At 33.1% G+C, this 26,627-nt stretch overlaps 3 protein-coding genes across 7 annotated transcripts in view; all 3 read right to left on the reverse strand.

Moving 5' to 3' along the window:
• Nucleotides 1-845: 845 nt before the first annotated feature.
• Nucleotides 846-3,099, reverse strand: LOC125778649 (glutaminyl-peptide cyclotransferase-like). The gene is made up of 6 exons (XM_049457392.1): nt 2,872-3,099; nt 2,660-2,763; nt 1,647-1,932; nt 1,454-1,588; nt 1,183-1,390; nt 846-1,086 (listed from the first exon to the last, which is right to left on the reverse strand). The coding sequence occupies exons 1-6, from the start codon at nt 2,947-2,949 to the stop codon at nt 905-907; spliced, it is 993 nt and encodes a 330-aa protein (XP_049313349.1). The 5' UTR covers nt 2,950-3,099; the 3' UTR covers nt 846-904.
• Nucleotides 3,100-8,837: 5,738 nt separating this feature from the next.
• On the reverse strand, nt 8,838-21,177 carry LOC105230116 (longitudinals lacking protein, isoforms N/O/W/X/Y). Of its 5 annotated transcripts, none has more exons than XM_019991689.3 (8): nt 21,079-21,177; nt 19,225-19,644; nt 18,817-19,164; nt 18,469-18,661; nt 18,115-18,365; nt 17,942-18,050; nt 11,202-12,403; nt 8,838-10,415 (listed from the first exon to the last, which is right to left on the reverse strand). In XM_019991689.3, exons 2-8 carry the CDS (start codon nt 19,393-19,395, stop codon nt 10,074-10,076), a joined length of 2,616 nt encoding a protein of 871 aa, XP_019847248.2. In that variant the 5' UTR covers nt 19,396-19,644; nt 21,079-21,177; the 3' UTR covers nt 8,838-10,073. The 5 variants fall into 5 exon arrangements, with proteins under 5 accessions (XP_019847248.2, XP_029407740.2, XP_011209020.3 ...); XM_029551880.2 differs by having other exon boundaries at nt 20,960-21,138; XM_011210718.4 differs by lacking the exons at nt 8,838-10,415; nt 11,202-12,403 and adding an exon at nt 13,269-15,981.
• Nucleotides 21,178-23,036: 1,859 nt separating this feature from the next.
• Nucleotides 23,037-26,627, reverse strand: part of LOC105226995 (titin) — a 358,359-nt gene continuing 354,768 nt past the window's right edge. Inside the window, exons 74-77 of the mRNA XM_049458988.1 lie at nt 25,809-25,913; nt 25,302-25,496; nt 24,934-25,236; nt 23,037-24,186 (exon numbers count right to left, since the gene is read on the reverse strand). Of these exons, the coding sequence (XP_049314945.1) occupies nt 23,996-24,186; nt 24,934-25,236; nt 25,302-25,496; nt 25,809-25,913 (794 nt within the window). The 3' untranslated portion in view covers nt 23,037-23,995. The remainder of the gene's footprint in view (nt 24,187-24,933; nt 25,237-25,301; nt 25,497-25,808; nt 25,914-26,627) is intronic.

A 26,627-nucleotide genomic window follows, 5' to 3' on the forward strand; every position in this document is an offset into this window, starting at 1 on the left:
ATATAATTTAACTCACAGATTATTTATTTGAGTAAAAATATCTGGTTCTCAATTTCAATGTGACACAAATAAGTAGTGTAAGCACCTTGTTAATACAAAGTTGCATATAGTTTGAAACTGTAGGGTTTTCTGTAATACTAAAAAATGTGTACCCTATATAACAAAACACTTTATAATTTTAATTTACATTTTTTTTTATTTAAAAATCTTCAAATTATGTAAATAGTGTTTCTTTTAAAGCGATTGTTATTTATAAAATTCTCCTAACTCATGCGTTCACATATGAATTTGAGTAGTATCCAAATGTTGTCTAACTGAAATGAAAACAGAAACAGAATATGTTAAATTAATAACAGAAACATAATAGTTTACTACAGAAACATTCCGTATGAATAAAATACAATTGTATTTCTGTAAAAATTATTATATCCTTTATAAAGTTCACCTAACTTTTGAGTTGAAGTACGAATTTAAGTATTAACAAATTGAGGTATAACCGAAATGTAAACAGAAATGTAATACAATATATATATAACAGAAACATTTCGTTTACACTTAATACATGTACATATGTATGTTTATCGGTACGTATTGTATAAATTTCTTTAAAAATAAAGCAAATATTTATATCAAGAAAATTTTATTTTTCTTCAGAAAAGCTTGTTTTAGTTTCTGTTAGGCCATAATAAACCTTTTATGTATATCAAAAATTAAAACAGAAACATACTATTTTAAATCAGAAACATTTTATATACTCATTATACATGTATATATCGGTCATATTGAAAATTGCAAAAGCTATATAAATATATATGTGAAATATTAAATAATTAAAGAAAACAAATTTAATTTATTTTTATTACTATGAAACTAACTTTTATTATTGAAGAAAGTAATAAAATGTTTAACGGAACGCGGCTCGCAAGTTCACTTGTTCTTTATGACGTTTTAAATATTCATAGACAAAAGCACGGAAAATTTTATTAAAATTACGAATCGATGGCCAATGCAAATTTGCCGCATTATCGTTCGGTGTGTGCCACTGTGGTGGAAATGGTGTTGTTATGAGATGTAAAACCGGCACATCTGTAATAAAAACACAAAAATAGAAAACAAATAAAAGCCGTTACGTATATAAACAGAGTAAGTTCAAAGAATTTAGATTAAAAGATTTTAACTTACTTTGTTGTAAAAATGGCCTGTGATCGTCATCGATAAACCCGGTTGATGGACGTCTCATAAACATCAGATTCTTTCCTTCAAGTTTCCTGTCTGCTGACAAAGACAGTTCAATTTCCGACAAGCTATGATGCAAGCCATAAGTATTGGGATAAAAACTGTAGAATTTTGGATTGGCAGCGCCAATCAAGTCGAGCAGCACCAAGACTTCCTAGAGTACAAAAGTAAATCAATAAGTTCGACATTCAAGTGGAAGTAGTTTTCAATTACTCACAATTCGATCAATGCTGCGCCCTAGACCTCCTGAGGTACGTGTATTCGACAGTTTGGCTGCCAAGTGACGCGATCCATATATCGAATCGGTATCCGACCAATCCTTTATAGCTTCCTCACCATCGAAAAATATTAACTAAAAAGTGTTGGTATTTTTATTATAACTGTTAAACGTTAATATATCTTTAGATCACCATTAAACCAATATCACTACGATCTTTAAAATCGCCCAAAAGATACGATGATAATGTCTTAGCGGTATTCAGCATAGTGGCACAAGGCACTGCAGAATCTATAGCTGCCACGAAACCGGGATCATCTTGAAAATATTTGCTATCATAATGGCAAGCCAGTGCCAAAAAATCGCGGGCGTTGGGATTTAAGACGCCAATAATGTTCGTGAAAGTAACATTTCCGAGAATGGGGACCCTTTCGGAGAATTGGTCAACTTCCGTGCTAAAGCCGAGTGTGTTTAGTTCCCTATAGTAGTGCAATAAAAAAGTAATAAAATGACATGTAAGAAAGCTATTTGTTAGAATGGAACCGAAATAAGCCGAATAAATTGTAAGGTTCGAAAACATTCGTTATATAGAGTAATTTGTATCCGGTATAGGGTATATCATTTTTAATTTCTATTAAGCTTGCCAGCCAGAAGAAAACATCGGAGTTCCTATAAAGTATATGTATAAACGATCAGCGTCACGAACTGAATCGATTTAGTTATGTTCGCCTGTCTGTCGAACGAACTAGGTCATCAGTTTTTGAGATTAAAGTTCGCATTCGTCGTTTTCTTTCCAAGAAGTTGTTTATTTCTCGGAACTGTAGCTATTGGACCACTTTAGGATGTAGCTGACATATAAACTGATCAATCAAAATCAAGTCCTTGTATGGACACATTTTTTATTTCGCAATATATCTTCATCCAATATGGCATGGATTATTTCAATTTCTAAAGATATTGTTCAGATCCGTCCACTATAACATATAGCTGTTACAGAAACTGACCGATTAAAATAAAATTCGCTTTGGGTCAAACTAACTTTAAAAGTACCGCAGCTTCTTGCTGTGAGAGCATAAAAAACAAAATCATACAAATATATGTACGGCTTCATGATTCATAATATTTATCTTGAAAACATCATGCCGAATATTGACACTGAAAGTAATACACAGTTAAAATAAATGTAAAGGTAAGCGAACTAATCACCTTTTTATGAAATTCTCAACTTCTTTGTGGCCATTCGTACCCACCACTCTGGGTCGCATAATACCCGCCAATGTCCGGTTGAAATGCTGATTGTCATCTGGAAACTGCACAAACAAATATATGTACATACATATTAATTATAATATAATTATATGTATATTATACATATATACATATGTGTATATACATATGTAAATTGATATTTAACCGACTTGTGTGACATCCAGTGCGAAAACCGCCAAGACCAATAACTGAATGGTTAGACCAGAAACTAAAGCAGATCGCAGCATTTTGTCGTTAAAACTTATTACTTCGTAAATAAGCGATTTCTTATATTCCACCGTTAAATGGATTCACAAATATTCGCACATCACAAGATCCGAACGAAGTTTACGTGTTCACCAACATCAAAATACACCGACCAACTAAAAATCAGAGTGCCAAACTGTTGTTGATACAAGCGGAGCTTTCAAACAAAAAAATTACAACAACAAAAACTGGGAAATAACAAACTAAATTTAAACTAGCTTTTAGAGAGAAATAGCGCCCAGTTTTGGATGCAGTGCTCAAAGTGAGTCTCTCATATTTTGTAGTTCACGAGTTGTTTATATGTATATATTTACATATGAACATTAGGTTTGTAGATATACGCTGGGCATTAACTCAGTAAACTGAAGTATTTTCAACCACATTTAGTCATTGTGTTTTTTATTTTATCAAAGGTCTTGTCAAATCCGAAATTAATGGGTTATATACAGTTAGAACGCCGAAAAAAGCGAATTTTCCAAAATCTTTTTCTGAGAAAACTTTTAAATTTATTAATCCAAATATTTATACACATTTTATGGTATCTTTTAACTGTATTTTAAGACTTAGTATTAGTAGTTCCTTTGGATCAGTTGATCTCCGGCAGCTCCTCTCAAAAAGACGTTTTGCGATGACCACTATATCTCTGAACTGGATCCTTTAAAATTAAAAAACCAAACAGATTAATCGTTAAAGTAATGTTAAATCTAGTAAAGTAAATCAAAGATATAAGCAAAATAAAATTATTTGACAATATGGCGTTTCCAAAAAAAATCAAAAAAAAAAAATTGTTTGACCCAAAGTACGCGCTTAAATTGTTTATAAAAAATATTTCTCGGTGAAAAAAAATCTTCGTTTAATTACTAAAAATATATTTAAGAAGCTCGTGTTAAAATGTGATACTAATCGGTCTATCCATTTAAGAGTAATGTTGATCACCGACTTTAAGAAACTACACTGAGAAAAACGCGTTTAAAGTTTAGTCTTGTACTTTCGAACACTCTGAACGGCCTTTTCAAATTTGCGTGTAACTTCGAAAATTTTACCGGAACGATATGAAATTTTCTTAAATATAATATATTATATACATATATATTATGTACATTGAGAGAAACAATCGATTTTTTGAAAATTCTAACTGTGTATAACCCTTTAGTATCATCAAAAATGTTCATTATACAATATGTAGTGATTCTGGAAATATGAAACATTTCCTAATATTCTTCTTTATTGTTTTTGACATGATTTAAACGCTTATTCTTGTAACAAGGATTTTTTAAACTCCGTAAGTCATCTAAAGTCTAAAAAATTCAAGCTATGAAACTGGTTTGATCCACCCTCATGTGTAAATATTTATATAAGAAATTGCTCCTCAGCTAAATAAAATATTTGGAGTTATCTGCAAACAAATATAAATAGGTATTTCCCAAAATATGTAAAAAAAGTCGCGACATATTCAGAGAGAGCGCTCATATATGTACATACATATGTAGATAAACACATACGTCTGTATGCTCTCATATGTAATTTTTTGTTTACGCGTTTTGAAAACTTTTGTTTTTATTAGAAATACTTTTAACAAAGAACGTTGGTATTTAACTTTTTTACTTCCTTGTACAGAGTAAATCGAAACTGCTCATTCATGTAGATTTGTCTCATCGTATACAGGTAGAGACATACATATGTACATACATATATATGTACATATGCTTTTACTTTGAATTTCATTTGCGTGTTCTATGATAAATATGTTTATAAATTCTATTAACAGTTACGTGCATTGAATTGAAGTTTCTGCATCATAAAATATACGCATACATTTACATATGTATGTACATACATACAGTTGTGCTCATGAAAATAGTAGTGCAACAGTTTCTTATATTTAAATATCTTTACTAACATACATACTCTGACTTGCCAAGTCATCGAGCGTAATTCTTTTGGTAAAATAAACATTTCCAGTTATTGGAACTAAAAAATCTCGTTACTTTCGTTTCCACTGTCTTTTCTATAGGGCATTTTTTCTAAAAAAAAGGCTGTTTATTAGATAGTAATTGTTATTAAATTAAGAAAGTAATAGTATTAATACCCTTCACATGTACATTTTTTATATACTACAAGGGTATAAAAAGATCTTTATCTTGATTTTGATAGGCCAGTTTAAAAGAAAGCTGTATGCTATAGTAGTCTGATCCGAACTATATGTTAGGAGATAGGAGCCTTACCTTGGAAAAAAGTCTCTTCCAAATCTCATCGCTGAAGATGATTTTTCGATGAAAATCCGGATTATTTTCAAGTTGTTGCTCAGTTCAATTCACGAACATACGACGATTCTGGTAATCAAGCGGATTCAGTTTTTATGTCAATTTGGTCTTGTAAGGATGTAGGCCAAGATCTTTTAGCAAAATTCGCCACAACGACGTCACAGAAATGCCCAACGCTTGAGAAGGTCGTGTGAGAAACTAATTTGGATCTTCCTCATTTGATGCGCTAGCGGCAGCAATATTCTCGACACCTTGAGCATTTATTTGTCTCACTGGCACGGGAACATTCCATACTGTGCCGGTGCATTCAAATTTATCCACTAAACGCACAATTGTTAAACTCACAGTACGATTATGACAACCATAAGTCGGACGTAGCGCTCTTAAAGTTGAGGCCACTGTCTACGAATTTCGGTACTAAATTTTAATAATATCGACTTGTTGTTGGATTGTATATCTTTCCATAATGAAATGGCAAATCTTCCTGAAGAGAAATGTCAAAAAAGCGGGGAAAAATATGACGTCCTTTGCTGTCTCCATCGGTCTACTTTTGTAGCGTCCCTTTTGAAAAACCCATTACATGCACATTTATTGATGTAGATTGGTAATTAAATGCTTAGTTTATTTGTAACAATTAAGCTCTGTTCGTAATCCAACTAAGACTTGTTCTTGTTGTTGTATTTTAATAAAATTAATTATATTACTATTATATTAAAAGAAATTGTTAACAATTCATTTTATGCTTCAACAAATGTGTGTTCTTTTATCGCTTTTTGTAAACCTTCAGATACGCCTGTCTGTAACTTCAGTTGAGCTCAAGTCTAGCGCATCCACATTCTCCATACATTATCTCATTTTTTTCTTTTTACATTTATAATTCCTTCACATCCACTCGACGTTAGAAAATTACCATAACCACATAGCAGAAAGAAATCAAACAACCATAAATTATTTGTGTTTATTTGACAACAGTTGTCATATATTGTTCTTTAGTAGTGTTAAAAATGGTTTTTAAAAGTTATAATCAGGTACTTTAAGATTAAAGTAGCTGACCAAATAAAAAAAAACATCTTTCAAATATAACTACGTACGTACTCGCAGGCATTGGCCCTCAATCGTATAACAAACATATATACATACATACATTTGTATGTATGTGTATGTTATGATGGTTGCTCACATAAAATGTGTTCCTTCGTTAATTCTTTCAAATTCAAATTAAAACTAAATATAATATACAATTTGTGTAATATAATCTTAACGAATTTTAGCAACAATATTTCATGTAACTATAACTAAAACTTTGTTGTTGCTTAATAAATTATATGACTGTTAAAGAATTGTATATAAATTTGGTTTATGTTTCTGAGTTTTCGACTACACACTCGTTTGACTTGATTAGTAAAACTGAAATCTGCCTTAACAGCGAGACGCACTTACATACATAAATATAAAGTATACATATACATATAATTTTTTGTTTATAAAATTAAGTGTCAATTGTTGTTGCGCATTTCTCAACATTTAAAGGTGAAATTAGATGCGAAAATTACGTTGCAACTAAAATTAATTGGTCATGCTTAACAATTTTCTATTACACGCCTGAAATTTCTCATGTACACACATACCAACATATGTATGTATGTATGTACACTAAACTGAAATAAGAGATTAAATCTAAAATGAGGTATGTTACTTAACAATAATGTTGATTAAACAATTTTGTACATATGCATACATATGTATTCAATTATTTATCATGAATGCCCATGAAAGTGTATGCGTCAGTTTTTATCATTTCCATGAAACCACATTTGCCTGGAGCCAACAATTCAATATTGATATACAAATACAAATTTTTTTTGTAAGAACTAGAGCTTTGCTTGCAATTATTTCGCTGTTAATAATTGTTTAGGTAGTAAACTTTGCAAGGTCGAATGTGTTTTTTGTTTTCATAATTTAGTTATTCAACAATTGCGATCATTATAGTAAAAACTTTATTACCAATTGCAAATAAATCAATGTCAAACAATAGGTTCAAGGTACTTGTCGACTATTCAACAACAAATTTTTTGTTTACACTCAATTTGTAAGTTTGGTACTAGAGTTTTTTGTTCATAAAAAATATAAGTAAAATTTTTAACTAAATTTTTTTGTTCAATTGAAGTGCAGTGCTTGTAATAAATTATAGTTTGAATTAGATTTTTTTACTCAAAGAAAAAAATATAATAAATAATAGTTTGAATAAGATTTTTTACTCAAAGAAAAAAAATATAATAAAAAAATAATGTATTTTTAATTCCTATAAACAAAGCCAGCTTAAAAAGGTTTGGGAAATTACTTGTAAATAAATTAATATTCAAAACATAATTTTTTGGTTTTTCAAAGCTTCTTACATAATAAATATAAATTAAGCCGCATAAATTGACAAAATACATTAAATCAATCCGCTAAAAGCATTTTAAATAAAATAATAAGCAATACTTAAATCCAATCCAGTTTCGAAATATTTATAGTCACCTGCAGGGTTGGAAACATTCCATTTAAAAAATAAAATAACTAAAATTTGATTATATTTTTTTCATTTTGTAGACCGGAGAATGTTAATTAAGCGTAATTTTAAATTTTTAATCCCAAAAACCGGATTGACGCTATAAAAAATGTAATCTCAAGCTTATAATAAAGACAAATTGTTTTAGAATTCACATTTTTGCAAAGTGTGCGTATTTCGTATTCGTTATGTTTGGAAAAGTAAAGCCTATTTTTAATGAAATATCAACATAGTTTAGCTTTTGTTATGTTATTTGTACTAAATACACTTTAATTATAGTTTTCTGTAAAAAAATTGCAAAAAATTCTCTTTTCATACAAGTTTTAGTATGAAAAATAGTTTTTTTTTTATTTGTTCCTCAAATTTTTAAATTAAAAAATGTATTCTCATATTCACAATTCTTAATCCAAGATGTTCGGGATTAAAATTTAAAAATTACATTTTTTATTTTTTTTTCTTTGGAAATTTAATTTTCAAAATTTTAACTTTAAAAAAATTAAATTTTCAATTTTTAATTCAAGATATTTGAAATTACAAATTAAAATTTAATACAAAATATTTTTAAAAAATTCGCAATCTTGGTCATTCGAAATTAAACAAAACGATTCTTAAAAAAATTTTCAAAAAGCTATAAAAAAATCTTTGGAAATAAAATTTTATCAAATATTTATAAGAAAATTTGCAAACTGTAAAAACAAAAAAAAAATTATTTAAAAAAAATTATTAAAAAAAATTAAAAAAAATTATTTAAAAAAAATTAAAAAAAAAATATTAAAAAGAAATAAAAAAAATATTAAAAAAATTTACCAAACACTTAAAAAAAATTATTTAAAAAAAATAATTAAAAAAATAATTAAAAAAAAAATTATTAAAAAGAAAGATTAAGAAAAAAAAATCATTTAAAAAAATTTACCAAATGTTTTACATAAATATTGCAGTCGTTTGTTCTTGGCATGATTTTAACATTCACTAATGGATCAAAATTGGAAATTACACATATTGTCATTTAAACATTCAAAAATTTCAAATAAAAATTTTTGTTACTTTAAATTTTAACGTGGAAAAAAGTGTATGAACAAATTTTGCTTTATTTGTTGAATGCATAGCAATTATAGAAATATGTACATATGTATATATTAACAAAAGTTCGGTCAAATAAAACGGCGACGCAACTGACTTTGTTTGCACTCACAGTAATAATGCTTTTTTGCTGAAAACGGATATTGAAAAAAAAATATAAAAAAACAACGATTAAACCAGAGTTCATATGTATATATGTATGTACATATACATACAAGTAAGTAAATTATAAAGCCTAAAATAAAAATTTATATTGTATACTAAAGCTCCGCGGGGGAGTAAAGGGCCAATAAATATGTGTCTAGTTTAAGAACTCAAGTACATACATACATACATGTACATATGTTTATATTAATTGTTTAAGTTCACAATTCGATAACCAAATCATCACTATCACTGAATAAATGACAACATGGCACGCGGTTTTTAAATCAGGCCCCATAGGTGGTTTCCTAAAAATTTCTAAAAACAGCATTTTCTCTCTCTTGGAGCGGGTGTTCTGGAAATTGTGTGAGGCAGCAATTAACAAAAACCTGTTTATAAGTATGCATTTGACTATCTACGTTTGTCTATATGTTTTAGTTTTACTTTTGCATTTTTAAAACAGCTTACATTCAAAAAGTGAGTTGTTCATTTTAAAGATAAAATATGTGAAAAATATATATAAATATTTCCTTTGTACCAATGCTTGGTGCGTAAACAACGTATGTAGCACTAAGCTCACGCTCATTAAATACATACATACATATACCAAAAAAGATTCACAAAAAAGTGTACGCCATTGTACATTTCTACCATTTGCACTGACAAAATTCATCATGCATCATGCTCTGGTGCATTAAAATGGACTTTGTTGCACAGCAACTAGTCTTCTCTTCAAAATGACAAGCTGGTACAAATCTGGCTTCAAGTACATAACCTCTTTAGTTTTTTGCATTTGCAGCATTTTTTTCTTTCGTTTTTCGAATACAAATATTGATATCTTGCACTCCATGCAAATTCAATTTGCACTAGTGGGAGTTAAGATATTATGATTAACATTTTTTTTTTTCAATTAAAGGTGGGACTTAAAAGATGCACACCTTTGAACCAAAGTCAAAGGTTAACTTGGCCCACCTTACAAACAACAATTTTTTTTGGTCTCCTGCAGCCACTGCTGCTGGTTCAACAATAAATAGATTTCAAAGTATCTGCAGCACACTTAACGCTTTCAAATGGATTCCGTTTTGGAATAGAGTCGCGTGCTACTGCCACCACTACCGCTATTTCCACTCCTGCCGGAGGTACCTGAGTAAGATTTACTATTGCCATCGTTGCCGGATGAAGTGTTTGCCGCTTCATTGTTTTGCCGCTCGTGATACTCCTGAAAACATGGTACAATGCATAAATTCGTTTGGCATTCGGGACAGTGGTATTTGGTTTTGCGCCGCAAAATTCTACCATGTCCGTCTATAGTGTTCCAACAAAAATTACAGCCCAGTGCCGGACCGGGCCGTATAACTGGACAATGACTAGAACGAGGATTCTCCAAAGTGATGATCTCCCGAGAGGTCTGAAAAGAGGGATATACAATAAATGCAATTTAAAAGAAAGTTGGAAAGTCGGAAATCACTATATAGCGTAATTTGGGGGCAGAAAAAGATTTGGGATGATTGCAACAACTTTTGACATTGCTCAGTTATAGTTAAGGAAAGTGTTGGCCCCATTCAACCCATTTTTTACAGAAATGCCCGGTCCTTCTCCACCTTGTCCTTCCAACGGAGTGGAGGTCCTTCCCCCAGCGGGTACCGCCTCGAATACTTTCAGAGCTGGAGTGTTTTCGTCCATTCGGACGATATGACCTTGCCAGCGTAGCCTCTGTCTTTTAATTCGCTGAACTATCTCAATGTCGTCGTATATCTCATACAGCTCATCGCTCCGTCGAATGCGATATTCGCTGTTGCCAATCCGCAAACGACCATAAATTTTTCGCAGAACCTTTCTCTCGAAAACTCGTGATATATTCATTGCTGGAATGTGAAATATTGAGAATCGAATTTATAATTTAGTTGTCTGACTTCGTCAGGAGAATGTTATGTACCCAATCTTTGGTTGAAATTGGTCAAGCCGTTTTTGAGACATGAGATTTTACTTAAAGGTGGGTCGTCCAATTTTGACATCGATACCTATAAAGTCCTTTCGTATTTTCTTCACTGCTAAATTGTATGGTCCTGACGAGTTTATTGATTATTATCTACACCAAATTGCATTAAGAAATTCCAATTTTACGGACGGACACACAGACAGTACATGTTGTACTAATTGACTAACGTTAGTAGTAGCAATTAAAAGCACTTACTTGTGGAGAAGACACTGATCTTTGTAATTCCTCGCTCTTGACACGCAACGAAGGTAAGTGTTCAAATGAACTGCTGCCCATGGCTGCGGTTCCAGGATGCAAACTACTCATTCGTTCCGGTAACATAACACTAGATGTAGATTTCGAGCTACGAATCTTGCCTGTTGTTGCTGTTGGTGGTGGTGTATTCGACTCCGTTGAACGAACACGCTCCAATGGTGCTGAACTAATACTTGACGTATTAGTATGGACACCGCCCATGGATGAGGGAGTAGTGGGTGAATTGTTACGACCACGCGAGTCGCTGTCATCAATGTAAGTAGTGGTGAAGTGTGGTATGCTGAGCACTTTTGACGGACTGGCTGAAGAAGCACCGCTGCCTGGCTCGTTCGACGTACCACTACTACCGCTGGACACAATTTGCTGCGGCACAACATATTGCGACGAACCAACAGGTGGTGGTGAACCGCCGGACGTGTACATTGATTCAGGTAGTGATATGTGGTGTGGATGCTGTAGTGGAACGCTGGTGATATGACTAGTGCCGGCACTGTTGTTAGCGCTACTGGTTGTTGTACACGATAGTGGATGTGAATACTGACGATGCAACGGTGCGAAAGGATTTGTGCCACCAATACCACCACCACCACCAACGATTAATGCGCCAGCGCCACTAAGTGAATGTTGAGTGGGCAGTAATGGATCCGAATGCTGTTTCATCAGAAAAGGTGTACTCTGCGGTACAGAGAGCAAGTGGGGAGAGGATGGTGTTAAACTCGGAGCCGGTTCGGATGAGTGACGCTCGATACGCGGCGGCACTGTCAGCAGGTGATGGTGACTGGGATGTGTGTGCAATTGCAGTGCATGGGCTGCGATGTAGTTCGAATGTGAACTACCACCAGGCGAATTGCTAAATGGATCGAAATCTACACAAGATCCCTGATTGGGTTCGGGTGAAGCCTGAGCATTTGAAAGACTATCACTGTCGCGTTTAACACGCGGCTGACGTGTCAATACACGATTACGTTTCGTGCCCATTTGCTGTTGTTGCGAATGTTGATGTTGCAATTGCGCTGGCGAATGTTGTTGTTGAGAGAGTAGATTGCTAGGTGACGGTGACATCGCCATATTGACAGCGCGTGGTGAACATTCCGGCTGAGCGACAATTGTGGACATATTAGCGTTTGACGGCTGTGATAAATCTGTAAATAAATGAGTTTGAAAATTAGTTAACGAGAAGCGTTGAAGATAATTGAGCGATTACTAAATCGAAGATGCAGAACATGATTGCTAAGTGGATAAGTGAAATAGTCGATGAAAATGGAGCGAGTAACTACATAACGCCTGTAACTTTATCAACGCATATGGTTACAAATCTTCATATGAACATCGTATTTGAAGTTCGGCTTTAGTTTCAGGTTGCCGAAATAACACCCCGCATTCGGAATTGGGAATTGGAAAGATATACTTCGAGCCTACAGCTTAGTTGATGTTGAATATTCTTGAGTTGAGAGTCAATACGACAATGGTCTAACATACCACAACGAAAGTTGTGAAAGCTATTTCTATACATCATTTATGTGGAGTGTTTTTTGTTAACATTTTTGATTTTACAATAGCAAATTAACCGTTTTTCGCAAAAATTCGGGTACTTCCTTCAAAGTTTTCCCAAAGAGTGAAAATTTAGATTTTTACTTCAGATAATCTACTGGTAGATGGAAGTTATGAGGGGTGCCGCAATTAAATTTTTTTTCAGTGAATATCTCTCCATGAAATTTTCATAGAATATTCTTCGAATTTCATACTATAATGTACCATTAAAAACATATTTTAACTATTTCATTAAAAAGTAAAAAACATAAATATGGGTCTTGGGCACGAACTAACCCTACTACTCCTCAACCTAATACCAAACAGAATGGTCATTTTATAAAAAAAAAAAAATATATCAGTCCTTAGTGTTTAGGGCACTGCACTGCGAAAGATCTATAGTCACGGTGCAAAACTCAATTTAATTCTATCCTTAGTATTTAACACACATAGTAAAATTATACCAACTCATGTATATATTTTTTTATAAACTATTTATATTTATTTCTTTACACGTATATCGCACATTTATTAAATTTAAGGATATCATTTGTATTTATACTTTAATTCTTAATTTCGCTGGTTTGAAATATGCAATCTAGTTCTTATTTTTAGTTAAAAAAAACAAATTTTTTTCATTATAATAAATAGTTACGCAGTTAAGTCTATCAGAAGATGGCGCACTGCTTGGTGTGCTTTGTGTATGTATGTGTTTTTTATTTTCTTTTTAATTTTTTTTCACGGTCGCTTGCTTGTTCTTCTCTTTACTGTACAAAAAATTGTTTCCTAAAACTACAAAAAAATCGATCTCAAAAATTTTTCTTAAGGAACGCCTTTGTGGCATTGCTGCTTCTTGCTTGTTGAGATGTCGGTGTGTTTGTTAGAAGAATTTTAATTGCAATTTACATTTTGCACTACTGTAGTTCACGATTGCAAATAGTTATAACTACCAACACTAACTATGAATGATGATAGAACTTGTTGTTTATATAAGAAAAAATTAATTAATATACAAATTATAATAAAATGACAATTTAAAACTCAGTAATTTTTTTTCTTTGCTTGCGAACTTTACACATAACTTTAACATTATTTTAGTATATATATGTGTGTGTAATGCTTGTAAATGTATTATATATATATATTATTTTGCCAAGAATTTTTAAAAAATATTTACTTAATTAAGCTACATACGATCTTAGGGTATTTTATGAATTATTATTTTTTTCAAACAATTTCGAGTTTACGCTCTACGCGTGTGTATCTATTTCACTTTTGTTATCAATAATAGTTGTTACACATTAGTGTTTTTGCGGTGCACAGAAATGTGAAATTTTACGGCCACCTTTCCACATGGGCATCCCGATAAAATGGTATTAAAATAGGTACCACGACTTATGTATGTTATATGCCATGGCTCCGCGGGAAAGCAAACTGCCACAATTTATGTATATCGCAAAAACTCTTTGTATTATATGTGTTGTTGCTGCTTTTTCGATGAATTTGATTCAGTTGAATTATATTTCCTGTATTGCCATTTTCTGCCTATGACTATCTGTGGTTATTGGATGACCAATTTTGGTTTATTTCATTTAAGTTCATGTTATGAAGAGCGCTGTCCCAGCTGGTGCACCGCTATGAGCGAGCGCCAGTGGATGTGAGTGAGCCAATACCGTATGATTGCCACCACCACCACCACCACCAGCACCACCTACTACACCAGCCGCACCAGTCACACTAGCAATGCTATGATGTGTGGGATGTGTTGTTGTTTGTATTATGGCTGTTGTTATTGGATGTGTGTGTGTGGTGGCGGCTACTGCTACCGTTTGTTGTTGTTGTTGTTGCTGATGATGCTGTTGTGCTGCTAGGTGCATCGAAATCGTCGTCGCAGTGTTTGCACCCGAAACTGAATTCTATATTGAATTGAAGTTAATACTTTGTAAATTCATTGCAGCTGCCGGATTAACGTTGATTGTGCCCGTGCCGGTGCCCGGACCGACACCGGTCGCATCAATATATCGCTGCCTGGACACTGTATGCAGACCAGCCGCAGAGAAGTCCATATGTCGCGGATCTAAAAAGTTCATTACGCCCATTGCGGGATGTGCACCGCCGGCACCACTACCTGAGCCAGCATGGTGTGGGGTACACATCACCGATGGTGTGGGTGTGTCGGCTGGCGGCGGTATTTGCATATTCAATGCAGCTGATTGAGCAGCCGCAGCTACGGCGGCCGTTAGATGTTCATAATTTTCATTGGTCGTATCGTCGGTAGCGGTGTTCTGTGGTGGTGGTGATGGTGACATATTTGGTTCTTGTTTAACCACACGTGCTTTAATGCTGGGTCGCGATACCGGGTAACCGCGTTTTTTGTATTCCAACCATAACGTACGATTATTTACGCCGAAGAGGCGTGCAGCCTTACAGAAACCTATACCACCGGAACGTACTGCCTCTAAAGCGCGTATGAAATTTTCATCACCTTGAGGATTGACCGAACGTTTACGTTTACCACCTTGATTGCCACCACTGCCGCTAGTTGTATTTCCACCACCACTTGAGCTACTGCTGCCGCCAGCACCACCAGCGTTACCGGCACTACTACCAGCACCACCACCACTTGGCGTGGCGTTGGCGGTGGAAATGTTACTACCACCACTGCCAGAGGCATTGCCTGCCACATCGTTGGGATGTGCTGGTGATTGTATGGGCGTAGGACCTTGACTGTACACCGATTGCACCATGCTCGATTCATTGGGTGAAGTTGGTGATAGGTTTTGTGCCGCCGCACCGGCTCCACCATAATTGCTGACTAGGCTATTCACTGTGATAATCTGTGGCGAATATGTGGTTGCGGTATTTTGTTGCTGTTGCTGCTGTTGTTGTTGCTGCTGCTGTTGTTGTTGCTGATGTTGCTGTTGTTGTTGCTGCTGTTGTTGTTGTTGATAATGTAACTGTTGAAAATGCTGCTGTTGCTGTTGTTGCTGCTGTTGACCAGCAGCTGCCTGTTGAGCTGAGTCTTGCGCATGTTGTTGCCGTTGCTGTTGATCGTTATTTGCTGATGCGTTTGCTTGTTGTGCGCCAGCGCTGCCACCAGCATTTCCGCCGCCGTTGCCAATCAAATTTGGCTGACAAGTCGATAGCGAAAAGCGTGAATAGTTCGAGTCAACGACCGTCCATTGCAGACCTGGGAAGGGGAGAGAGAGTAAGAGAGTGTGAGAGGTTTGTATTTTCTTTTATTTTTTTTTTGTTTTGTTCACTAACACCACTATTAAGTGCAACTATTTTGGTGTATCGCAATACTTTATTTTCATTTTATTATATTTTCTTTTGTTTTCTGTTATTAATTTATTTTAACTAACTAGGTATTAACTACAATTACTTTATCACAAAATATACACCAACAAATTGGCTCGTCCATTGGATTGAGAGAGAAACAGAGACTTTGAAAGTAATGAAAAACAAGGAACGCTTATGCTCAAGAACTTTGTAGAAATTATTTCACAAGCTTTATATAAATATTTTTCAAACAAAAGCATTATACCAGTCCTATTTAAGTTTCGTTAATATATTATTTAGCAATGATCACACTTTGCTTGCTACAAATGAGGTAAATTACAAAATTTATAATTTTGATCAGACTCTGTGCATAGCTCTCTCCTGATCCCCAAGTACAGCAAGATAGGTCTCATAAAATATGATCAGCTTTAGGTATTCTTAAAGCTGCAGTTTTTTAATTTTATTTTTCTTACTATTATCTTAAATATATATAGTGTAAAATAAGTTATTATATTAATCATTTATTTAAATTTTACATTTTGCCGTTAGGTTACTCTCCGCCTATGCCCATTGTTATTGTTATTATTACTTTATGAATAAACCAATATTAATATTTTCAATTATTTTTTTACCCCTCCATATCAGTAAAAAAAAAATTAAAATTATTATATACATATATCTTACCGGTTTTATGAATAGAGAATGAATGATGCAACAAATCTAAATATAAGCTATGAATGTGTTATGATGCAAATTTTATATTTCAAATTAAAATGGGGTGTTGTTATTAAAGAAGAAATTGTAGAAAAAATATACCATCACATAAAAGAAAAAAAATGTGGTTGTTGTCTTTGTATCAGCAGAAATCATTTCTAAAGGAATTTTGAGGAATGGTGCCTGTCAACTCGGTCCATGACCGGGTCCGTTCCCGTTACTTAGACCCGACTGTCGTGGGAATGAATTTTGATCAATCAATTTGTATGGTAGCTACTTGCTGTAAAGGATCTGAACAATTTGTTGAGAGATTGTACAGTTGCATTGGTCAATAATCCATACATGGATTTGGCGAAGACATCTCGAGAAATAAAAAAAAAATATAGGGTCTCTGACGTTTAATTCTGTCTGTTACAAACTTCTGGGCATAAAAAATATTCTATAACAGAATTTGTAATTATAAATTTATTTACCCAAACTTAATCTGCATAGTGCAAAAACGACGTTCCATTCGTAAAAAAATGTATGCTACCACCAGCATTTATGCTTTCATACATATTTTTTCTGTAAGATTGTTTTTACCTCAATTAGTAACTACATTTTACTGACCATACCTACTTATGTATTTTCAGTTAACGTTATGTCATCCATGTTCAACTGAGTTTACTATTGATAGTTGAGGCTCTAGCGCTAAATGTTTTCAAACAAATTCTAAGCTATACAAAAGAAAATTTTCGAAGGAGATGGTATTTTTTTAAACCTGCAACACCCCACATTTGTAATTCTCGAAATTAATAACAAATAGAATGGTTAAAAAAAAGTGAGCAGCATACATTTTCAAGTGACCCAATCCTCAACAAACAGAACACTTATCAACAGTGTTAAAATATTCAGATACCTCACTTATAAATCTTTGTTTGAGTACCAACATATACGAATTGTATTCGAAGAAACTATCAAGCTAAATATTCTCACTCACTTGGCTTGAAAAAACGCGATACTAACAAGAAACACTAGAGGTAATTTGTTATGATACGCTTAAGTTTTTACCAATAATCATTTATTAAAAAAAAAAATAATTATACTAAAATTTATGAACACTATATCCTACGTCATGCAAGCTATGAAATCTAAATACAATAATTACTACTTACCAGAATGAGATGATTGAGAATTTGGTGCATCATGTTCCGAAGGTGTTGTAGCAGCAGAAATATCTAATGGCATCGATTGCTGAACGCTGCTCATGTCAACTTCAGGTTTCTATTTTAATGAAAAAAAGGTTATTTATTGAAGAAATCGATATAATGAGCCATAATTTAATTACAATTTGCATGTGGACGTGTCCATGACCATCGTCCAAGCTATCATCCTGTGGATGTGGTTCAACCTCGGTGCTAGATGATTCTTTTAACAATTTTGTTGCGTGTAGAGTGTGTGTTGGTATGCCACTGATGGAACCACCTGTGGTTCCAAACGACATTTGACTCATCTGTGTAAGACTTATGCCACCAGTATTGTTTCCGCTGTCCAAAGAAGTATTATGTTGCTCGTCCGAATTAGTGCGATCGCCAGATCCTGAAAAATTAAATTAAACATTATTATATTAACCATTAACAAACGATTTTTTCTATTAATTTAGACGTAGCAAAAGGAAAAGTATTTTATTGTTGTAACATACCGTTATTTGAAGATTTCCGAAGTCGTTTCCGTCTAGTTGCCGGTGAAGCCCCCGAACCTAATGGTGAGGGAGTGCGTCTTAATTGATGATGTTGTTGCTGCTGTTGTGATGTTTGAGTTTGGCTGTTTTGTTGTTGTTGATGGGGATGAGACTGAAACTGTGTTTCACCGTGTTGGCCATGGTGGTGCTGGGGCTACGATGACAAAAAAAAAGAAACAGATTACTTTTATATTTATCGCAATAACGAATTTTTATTTATAACTACTTTATACAAATAAATACATTTTTCGTGCGAATTGGAAATATGTACAATCTATGTACACCATTTACACATTTGGATGCACTTACCTCCCAGAGTGTCTCATTTATGCTACCACCAGCACTACTACCCATGCCACCGCTAGTAACACCACTGCTACTTTGGCCGTTACTGCCAGTACTACCGCTACCCACTAAATCGGTGGGTTCATTCGATGATTTACTTTCAGATTTAGTTAAATTGGCAGGATCGGTGGGCATTTCAGCAAGTCCTTTAATTTTAAGCATCTCAGCCGTTTTAAGAATGTGTGGTAACTGCTCTTGTGATACATTCACTTCCCCATAGTACATAAAATCAACCATAGTTTTGAGGTCATCATATTGGACATCTTTAAGTATTACAATTGGATGTTGACAGGGATTCGATGTAAATAATGTCTAAGGATAAAGGATTATGTTAGAATTCCATTAAATTTCTGATTAGTTTTTAAAACTTACTTGAAAATATGAGCTGCAAGCAGAGAGGACAATTTTGTGAGCTTGAAGTTGTCGTCCTTCTGCTGCTAAGGTAACGTCTACTAATGTTCCATTATGCAGTAACGAGGAACATACCGAAATGAAATTCGGTTGATGGTTATTCCAGCGCAAACAAAATTGTTGCACCGACATGATCAATACTTATTTGACCGACGTTGCCGGCAAAAAATCGTTGTAGTCGTCTATAAATGTTTATTTTTCTTTTATATTCACTAAAAATATTGAAGTATTTAAAAAATGTTTCTTTGTCTGTTCAGCGGTGTTTTCTAGAATTAGATTTTCCTTCAGTAGCGCATACGCATGCTGCTTCCACCACCGTACTAACGCGCAATGTTTGTTTTGATATTCGTAATTCGATATACCCGCTTTTCTTTACATCGTCTAGATAAAAAAAAGAAAACTGTAGTTATACATATATAAACTATTTTTTCGGATATTTTTTAGTATTTTGTCCAAGACATAAAACGGGAATTAATTTTAAAGCAATCCACATTTTTCGTCAATGTACAGACTTATCAAATATTTGCTCCCCGTTTTGTCATTTCTGCTGCGTATACACATTTGTTCTCAAGCAATACAATAACAATAACGACACGCCAGCTTTTATGCTATCGGTCAGCACAGCTTTCTTATTAGACGAAAAATAATAACAAATAAAGAACATCTACGTAACGAAATTTAATAGTTTTGCTAGTATGCGTTTGTGTTTTGTGGAAGACCTTGAATGACGTCATTTGCGCGTATTTTTCTTTACAATGAAAATTTTCCGACACTTAATTTTTTCCTTGCATTGGTCTTAATATATGAAATTTATTTTTATGTGTTTTTATAAATACGCATGTTATTACACATTTCCTAATTTTACGAACGTTTAGTTTTATCAGCAAATAAATTTGTATGTTATCTTAGTAACTATAGATTAATTATAGTGTTTTTTGTATAACCAATATGTAAATTGATAAATACTATCTCCTTTTGTAAGTTTTATAATGCTAATAACTAAACGAAGCGTGTTTTAACTATTATGGAAAAGTTTTTCTTCAACACTTCAGTCCTTGAACTTTGATGAATGAAAACTTAAGAATAATGGAATAACACTGTCGCACTGGCGGGTATGTACATGGAAAAGCGTACTGTATACATTATGAATTTTATAATTGTTCTCCATTTGGTTTGAGTTGTTGTTTATCACGCATATGCCAAGCTCTAACCAATATTTCTAACTATCACAAAATTATTTTTAAAATTTATACTTTTTAAAAGTTATAAGCCAACTTTAATTCTTCTATAATCCATTTTTATTTTTCTCATTCACTTTCGGCTTCATTCTACTAAATGCAACCGTGCGCAAGACGATTAAGAACACACGAAGCAGAAGGGGTGCTATGTTCGTCTTCGTCTTCATTTGCATACTTAGTCCAATGATTTTTTCATTCACACATATATTTTTTTATTTTTAAATACTTATTACATTAAGCGACTATTGCATAAACTTCATTAAACACTTTCTACCATTTACACAAATAAACACCACGTATAAATCCAGTGAAGTTTTTCCCCGACTTTACACGTTTCAGAATGTGTGGAATATGAAGAAACCAAATACAAAATGGCGCGTCCGCATAGAATTTTCGCTACATCGCAAACAGCACACCCTGGCCCGTCTTCGTATGTTTACTTTCTTTATATTGCATACCCAAAACACAATTTATTCACTTATTTCAAATGCACAACAACTGTATTTTATGAATTATTATATTTACAAATACAAAATATGCACTTTTTCAATTTGTTGCGAAGAAAACTGTATCTTACTTTGATTTTCAGAGGATAGCACAGCAAAAGAGAACTAACCAAGAGCTAACACCGAGGAACTGTTTCTTTATGTAATGAGCAGTTGCGCAGTGCTGCCTGATGTACGCAAATAACTGAATTTATAATTTTATTGTTTATTTAAAAAATTAGATAAATAAATACAATTAAATATAAACAGCATTAACTAACATTGAATCTCCTCTCCCCTTTATTATAAATTAGTAACGCTGCAACGCTGAATATTCTGATATTCACAAACGAAAATTAATTTTAAATCACGCAGTTTTTGAGCACTGAAAATATGCTTCTTCTTCCAAATATCTGCACTTTTTTAATGATCTGGCAGTATATTTTTGCACAAACGCGTCGGTTAACGGTTCGGTAAAGTGAATTAGAAAAAATTGTTTTATATTAAATATTTAAGTGGAATAATTGTGAAATGTGTAAAAAGGAAGCGCGAAACATGTTTATTCGTCCATAATTGGTGAAAAAGGTGAAATAGTGTGGTGCGATCTAAGTTATTTATGCAACTTGCAAAGTGCTTGCTCTGATGGGACGCCATTGTTTTAAGCGCGTTCATAGTTGTTGTTTTTAAATACATTTTCGTGAATACACTGTCATGGACCGCCATTGTTTTAAGTGCTCTAATATTTGTTGTTTTTAAAAATATTTTTGTGAATACGCAGTGACATACATGTAAGTATGAATGTGTCCGATACAGTTCCGGATATGAGGAAATGAATTTAAGCTCACGGTAGTAGATGAACGAAAAAATCTATCTTCCGCTCTAGACCTTGACTACAGGGTGTGCATTATAATTGAAATTAAAAGTGTTATTAGCTACGATTAGTACATATTTGAGAAAGAAATTGCAGGTAGTGAAAATTATTGTTTTGTTATTGTTGGACAAAATATTAAAATTTTTCATGTAAATAATATTATTTATAAAAGTTTTATGCTCTTATGAGAACACAATGAAATTACACTGCTTCCAATTAAATTTGTTTTGATAATATTTGTTATTGCGAATAACAGTTTGAGAGCTTTTGTAGTGTTGTGAAGAAGTATTGTGGTTATGAAAAAATGTTGCCTTAAACGCCGTTACTCCGTCGAGCGATTTAAAAAATAAAATTTAATATTTATTGTCGACGTATCTGATGTTCGCGTTCAAATATGTAAGTATGTACGATTTTTAATTATTATTATTTTTAAAGTTCCTTATGTTTTTGTTATACATTTTAAATTTTTTTTTATATAAATCTTATAAAATATAGTACTTGGCTCACAAGTTCATAGTGATTTGATTTCACAAAAAAATTATTGTTTTTAATTACTAAATTACATATTTATATAGCGACCGGTATCTGGGTGAGCAAACCGAATCGATAGGTATTTTTCACCGATATTGAGTACAACCTTTATTAACTTGTCAATTAGTGGAAAAGAATTGAACAACGTGTTTACTTGAACTTTTGCGTTTCCAATCACACTTACGGAATCGTAGAAAATGTTATTAAAGTGTTTGGTTGTCCACTTTCACTTCTGTTAATTACGATAACATCGAGCAGCCCCACTACAGTCGGGTCGGGTAGCGGATCGGACTCAGACTTTTGTATGGCTAAGGATGGTGTATTCGGCACCATTCCTCGAAATTACTTTAGGAATGTTCTCTGCCGCTACAACGACAACAACCACAACGATAACATCGAAAATGTAAAGGAAATAGTGTTTGAAAATCGTCGTCTAGCAGAAAAGAGATAGCATGTGTTCTCTTACTGAACGATTCAAAACATTTTGGTTAATGTTTTGGGTATGAATGCTAGAGAGTTTTATTGTATATTAAACTGAATGAAAATGTAGTTTTTTTTGTCAATTCGGTTCAAATTTGATCAGTTGCTATTTATATAACGACTCGCATTTACACTTATGTATATACTTCATCCAAATAAATCACATCCTTATTAAATTATTTTATCTTTATTTATGCATTCAGAACAATCATGTACATTTCGTAATATACAATAGTATACATACATAGTAACTATGCATGCACCAAAGCACAATTTCTTTGACGTACAAAAAGTAAATTTGAGAATACAGACATGAAGTGAAGTTGAAATTAAGTGAGTCCCTTTAAAAATGCTCGCACCTATATTTGCATTTGATGATGTCTCCCAAAAAGTGAACTCATAATTTCTCCTTCACTTTCAATAGGAATATACAATAAATAATAACTATTTCGCACCAATTATTATTTATTGTATTTACAATTTACATTTAGTTCACTTGTTCTCTTTTTACGTTTTCATAAATTTTGCGACATTTTTAATGTTTTCTTTGACATTTTGACATTTATCACAGATTTAATAAATAATAAACAAAACTAAAATTTATATAGTATATGATATCGAAATTAATTTTTTTTAAATATTTCAAAATTTTTTACGATTATTTTATGTCTTCTAAAATTGGTATTTATATACTTTACGTTAATATTTGCCTCCTTAATTAAAATTCTTCACAATTCATTGGTTGTAAAAATTCTCTTCGCTCGCATTTTTAAACCTCTGTGGAAAAATTTCAATTATCGGACGCAAATACATATTTATGATTTATGATTATTTTGCGTAACACATTTTCAATGAGATTACATAATCAACACATTACAATTAATTAAAATCGCTGAATGAATATAAAACATTTTCAAAAAACTATTACAATTACGTGCACATACATTCACACATAGGAAAGTATGCTGTATAAATATGAAAATTATCAGTAATTACATAAATTAAGTGATTTAGTAAAATTAGTAGTTTCGAAGCTTTCATAGCTTTGTTGTTTTCTTTATTATGATTTTTACAATTTTTTGCAAATTATGCAAATTAGCAATGCAATGCATCGCAGTTTTTTATAATTATTTTGAATTCTTCTTCTTTTTGCTCTTTGGCAACTTCGCCCAAATGCGGAAGAAGTATTCATCTCGGCGCAGCAGTTTACCGCGTGCATACGAATGTATATCCGCATCCATATTATGGTCACGTAGCCACGACGATGTGTTGCATGAACTCATTTCTGTGCGCGGTTCGTCAGGTAAACTCAAATGTCCTGCAAAGTGGATTAAAATAAATATAAAATATATTATTAAAAATATTATAGAAATATTATTTTTTATTTATTCTGACGAAAGAACAAGAAAAATCGACAAATTCGTCTGCACCGAAATATATAGTTAAAAATATGTTTATCTTGTTTTAATCGATCAGTTTATATGGGAGTTATACGCTATTGTGGTCCGATGCGAACCATATCTTCGATAGCGTTGCTTTGGACATTAAACTATGCCAGATTTCGAGAAGATATTTTGACAAATAAAAAAGTTTTTAGAACAAAATCTTCAATATGGTCGGTTAGTTTGTATGACAGCTATAAGCTATAGTGGTTCGATCTGAACAATATGCTCGGAGAATGTAACGTTGTCTTGGACAATAATCTATGTATACCAAATTTCAAGAATATATCTCGTCAAATAAAAAAGTTTTTCACATAAAAATTTGATTTTGATCGAGCAGTTTGTATGGCAGCTATAAGCTATAGGGGGCCGATATTTCGCGATTTCCACATTTGAGCAACTACTTGGGGCTAAAAGAACGTGTGTAAAATTTCAGATTAATATATTTAAAAAACTGAGTTACTAGCTCGCGTATATACAGATAGTGATTCCAGTCAGCTCGTCACGCTGATCTTTTATATATGGTACATACATATGCACATACTTTAAATGGTCTTCGAAATTACTAACTTCATGGCAAATTTAATATACTCTGTTCATAATTATATGTATACTTTTCTTACCTGCAGTGATAGCCACATATGGCTCCTCCGATTCGAGTGGTTCGCTCAAACCGATTTCATTCTTTGCAAATATACGTATCATATATTCATGATTCTCTTGTAAATCACGTATTTGGAATCTTTGCACACCGGCCGGTACACGACCCACTTCGATCCACATGGTCTTCTTCATGTCACGTATGGCAATGTGATAGCCGAGCAGTGGCGCACCACCATCTGACTCGGGTATACCCCATTCAAATACATGAGCATTGGCAGCCAATACACGCGCCTCCAATGGCGCAGTGGGCGGTGAGGGAACAGCTATACAATAAAAAAAGGATATAAATAAAAGAGTGCTATATTCAATGTCTTTTATTTGTACTCACTTGCATGTGTTTTGAGTGCGACGCTCTCGGTTACGGCTGGTGCACCTAATCCAACCGCATTTTCCGCCGACACTCTAAACCAGTATTCGCATTTTTCCTTCAAGTTATCCACTGTGTATTGGCGGCAGTGTGCGTCTAACGTGATTACCTTTGTCCATTTGGTTGATGTTGCCGAACGTTTCTCAATACAGTAGCCTTGTGTTGATGAAAGTCAAGTGAACGATAGGAAATTGATTAATTTTTATTTTGTATAAAAGTTACAAGGTAGCAAAATTCTGGCTTTTTAAGCGACTTAAATTCGATCTTTTCTGCATACTAATTGATTTCGTTTCGTAGGTTTTACAGAACCAAAGTATGAGTTCTGCAAGTTATATGGAAGTTGTTCTTTAAGCGAACTAACCTCTAAACTTCAATTGCACGGTTAAAGCGATTTTAGCAACCGGACATGTATTAAAAATGGTCTAAACTTTCTTGAAATAGTCTAATCTATCATTCGCTTAAACTTACCAGTTATTTCTGAGCCTCCGTTGTTCGCTGGAACTTCCCAGTCGAGGGTTACGCTGCGATTTGTTACATCCGGAATGCGCAAATTTTGCGGAGGCGATGGAGGAGCTGTACAATATTTGCGTACAAAAAATATTAATAATTATGAACATAAATAGCACAATAGACCTAAGGTCGCGCTGCAATCCTCGTCTATTAATCTTATGAACATAAATATGTGGTTATATATAGTAGGATTATTATAGAATAAAAATTTCGTTAGTTAGCACTTTTATAAAAGATCTAGGATTTCGAAATTTCGGTTGTTTAATACATATATATTTTGATGATACAATGATAGATTTAGATATTATACCACCTGATCAAATTTGACTCGGACTGGTCCATTAAAACATCGAAAAAATTTAAAAAAAAGAACTTTTCTTGAAAATTGTCGAATTATTAGGAAGCATCAAAAGATCTCAAGATATCTTATTCGTTACATTTAGTTTAATATTGGGGTATGAATTAATATTTAAGGCATGAATTGGTTAATATTTTGGGTATATGTTGGTTACAATTTTAGGTATGAATTGGTTAATATTTAGGGTTTGATGTTGAGTCGTACCAAAATATAAAACCGAAGGCCATCCCAGCCGAGGCTTATAACAAGTAGGTATATGGCAAATTAGATTAGGCGTTAGCACGGTTGTATTGACCAATAAGCCTATTTTGAAGGCGATAAAAAAAGATTTGTCTTAAACTACGTCTAAGTACGGTTTTCATTCGGAGTCCGGATCAAATTTGATCAGCTAGTATTGTTATATTTTACATGAAAAAGAC

The sequence above is a fragment of the Bactrocera dorsalis genome, chromosome 5 (genome assembly GCF_023373825.1).
Source record: "Bactrocera dorsalis isolate Fly_Bdor chromosome 5, ASM2337382v1, whole genome shotgun sequence".
In the NCBI taxonomy this organism is placed as follows: domain Eukaryota; kingdom Metazoa; phylum Arthropoda; class Insecta; order Diptera; family Tephritidae; genus Bactrocera; species Bactrocera dorsalis.

What these genes read in the sequence shown, in the direction of transcription:
- LOC125778649 (XM_049457392.1), bottom strand. Translation starts at nt 2,949, where the DNA reads ATGCTGCGATCTGCTTTAGTTTCTGGTCTAACCATTCAGTTATTGGTC. An exon ending in GTTGAGAATTTCATAAAAAG is followed by an intron (nt 1,933 to 2,659) that starts GTGATTAGTTCG and finishes GCACTACTATAG; the next exon opens with GGAACTAAACACACTCGGCT. An exon ending in GGCGCAGCATTGATCGAATT is followed by an intron (nt 1,391 to 1,453) that starts GTGAGTAATTGA and finishes TTTGTACTCTAG; the next exon opens with GAAGTCTTGGTGCTGCTCGA.
- LOC105230116 (XM_019991689.3), bottom strand. Translation starts at nt 19,395, where the DNA reads ATGTCGGTGCAACAATTTTGTTTGCGCTGGAATAACCATCAACCGAAT. An exon ending in CTTGCAGCTCATATTTTCAA is followed by an intron (nt 19,165 to 19,224) that starts GTAAGTTTTAAA and finishes CTTTATCCTTAG; the next exon opens with ACATTATTTACATCGAATCC. An exon ending in TCGGAAATCTTCAAATAACG is followed by an intron (nt 18,366 to 18,468) that starts GTATGTTACAAC and finishes TTAATTTTTCAG; the next exon opens with GATCTGGCGATCGCACTAAT.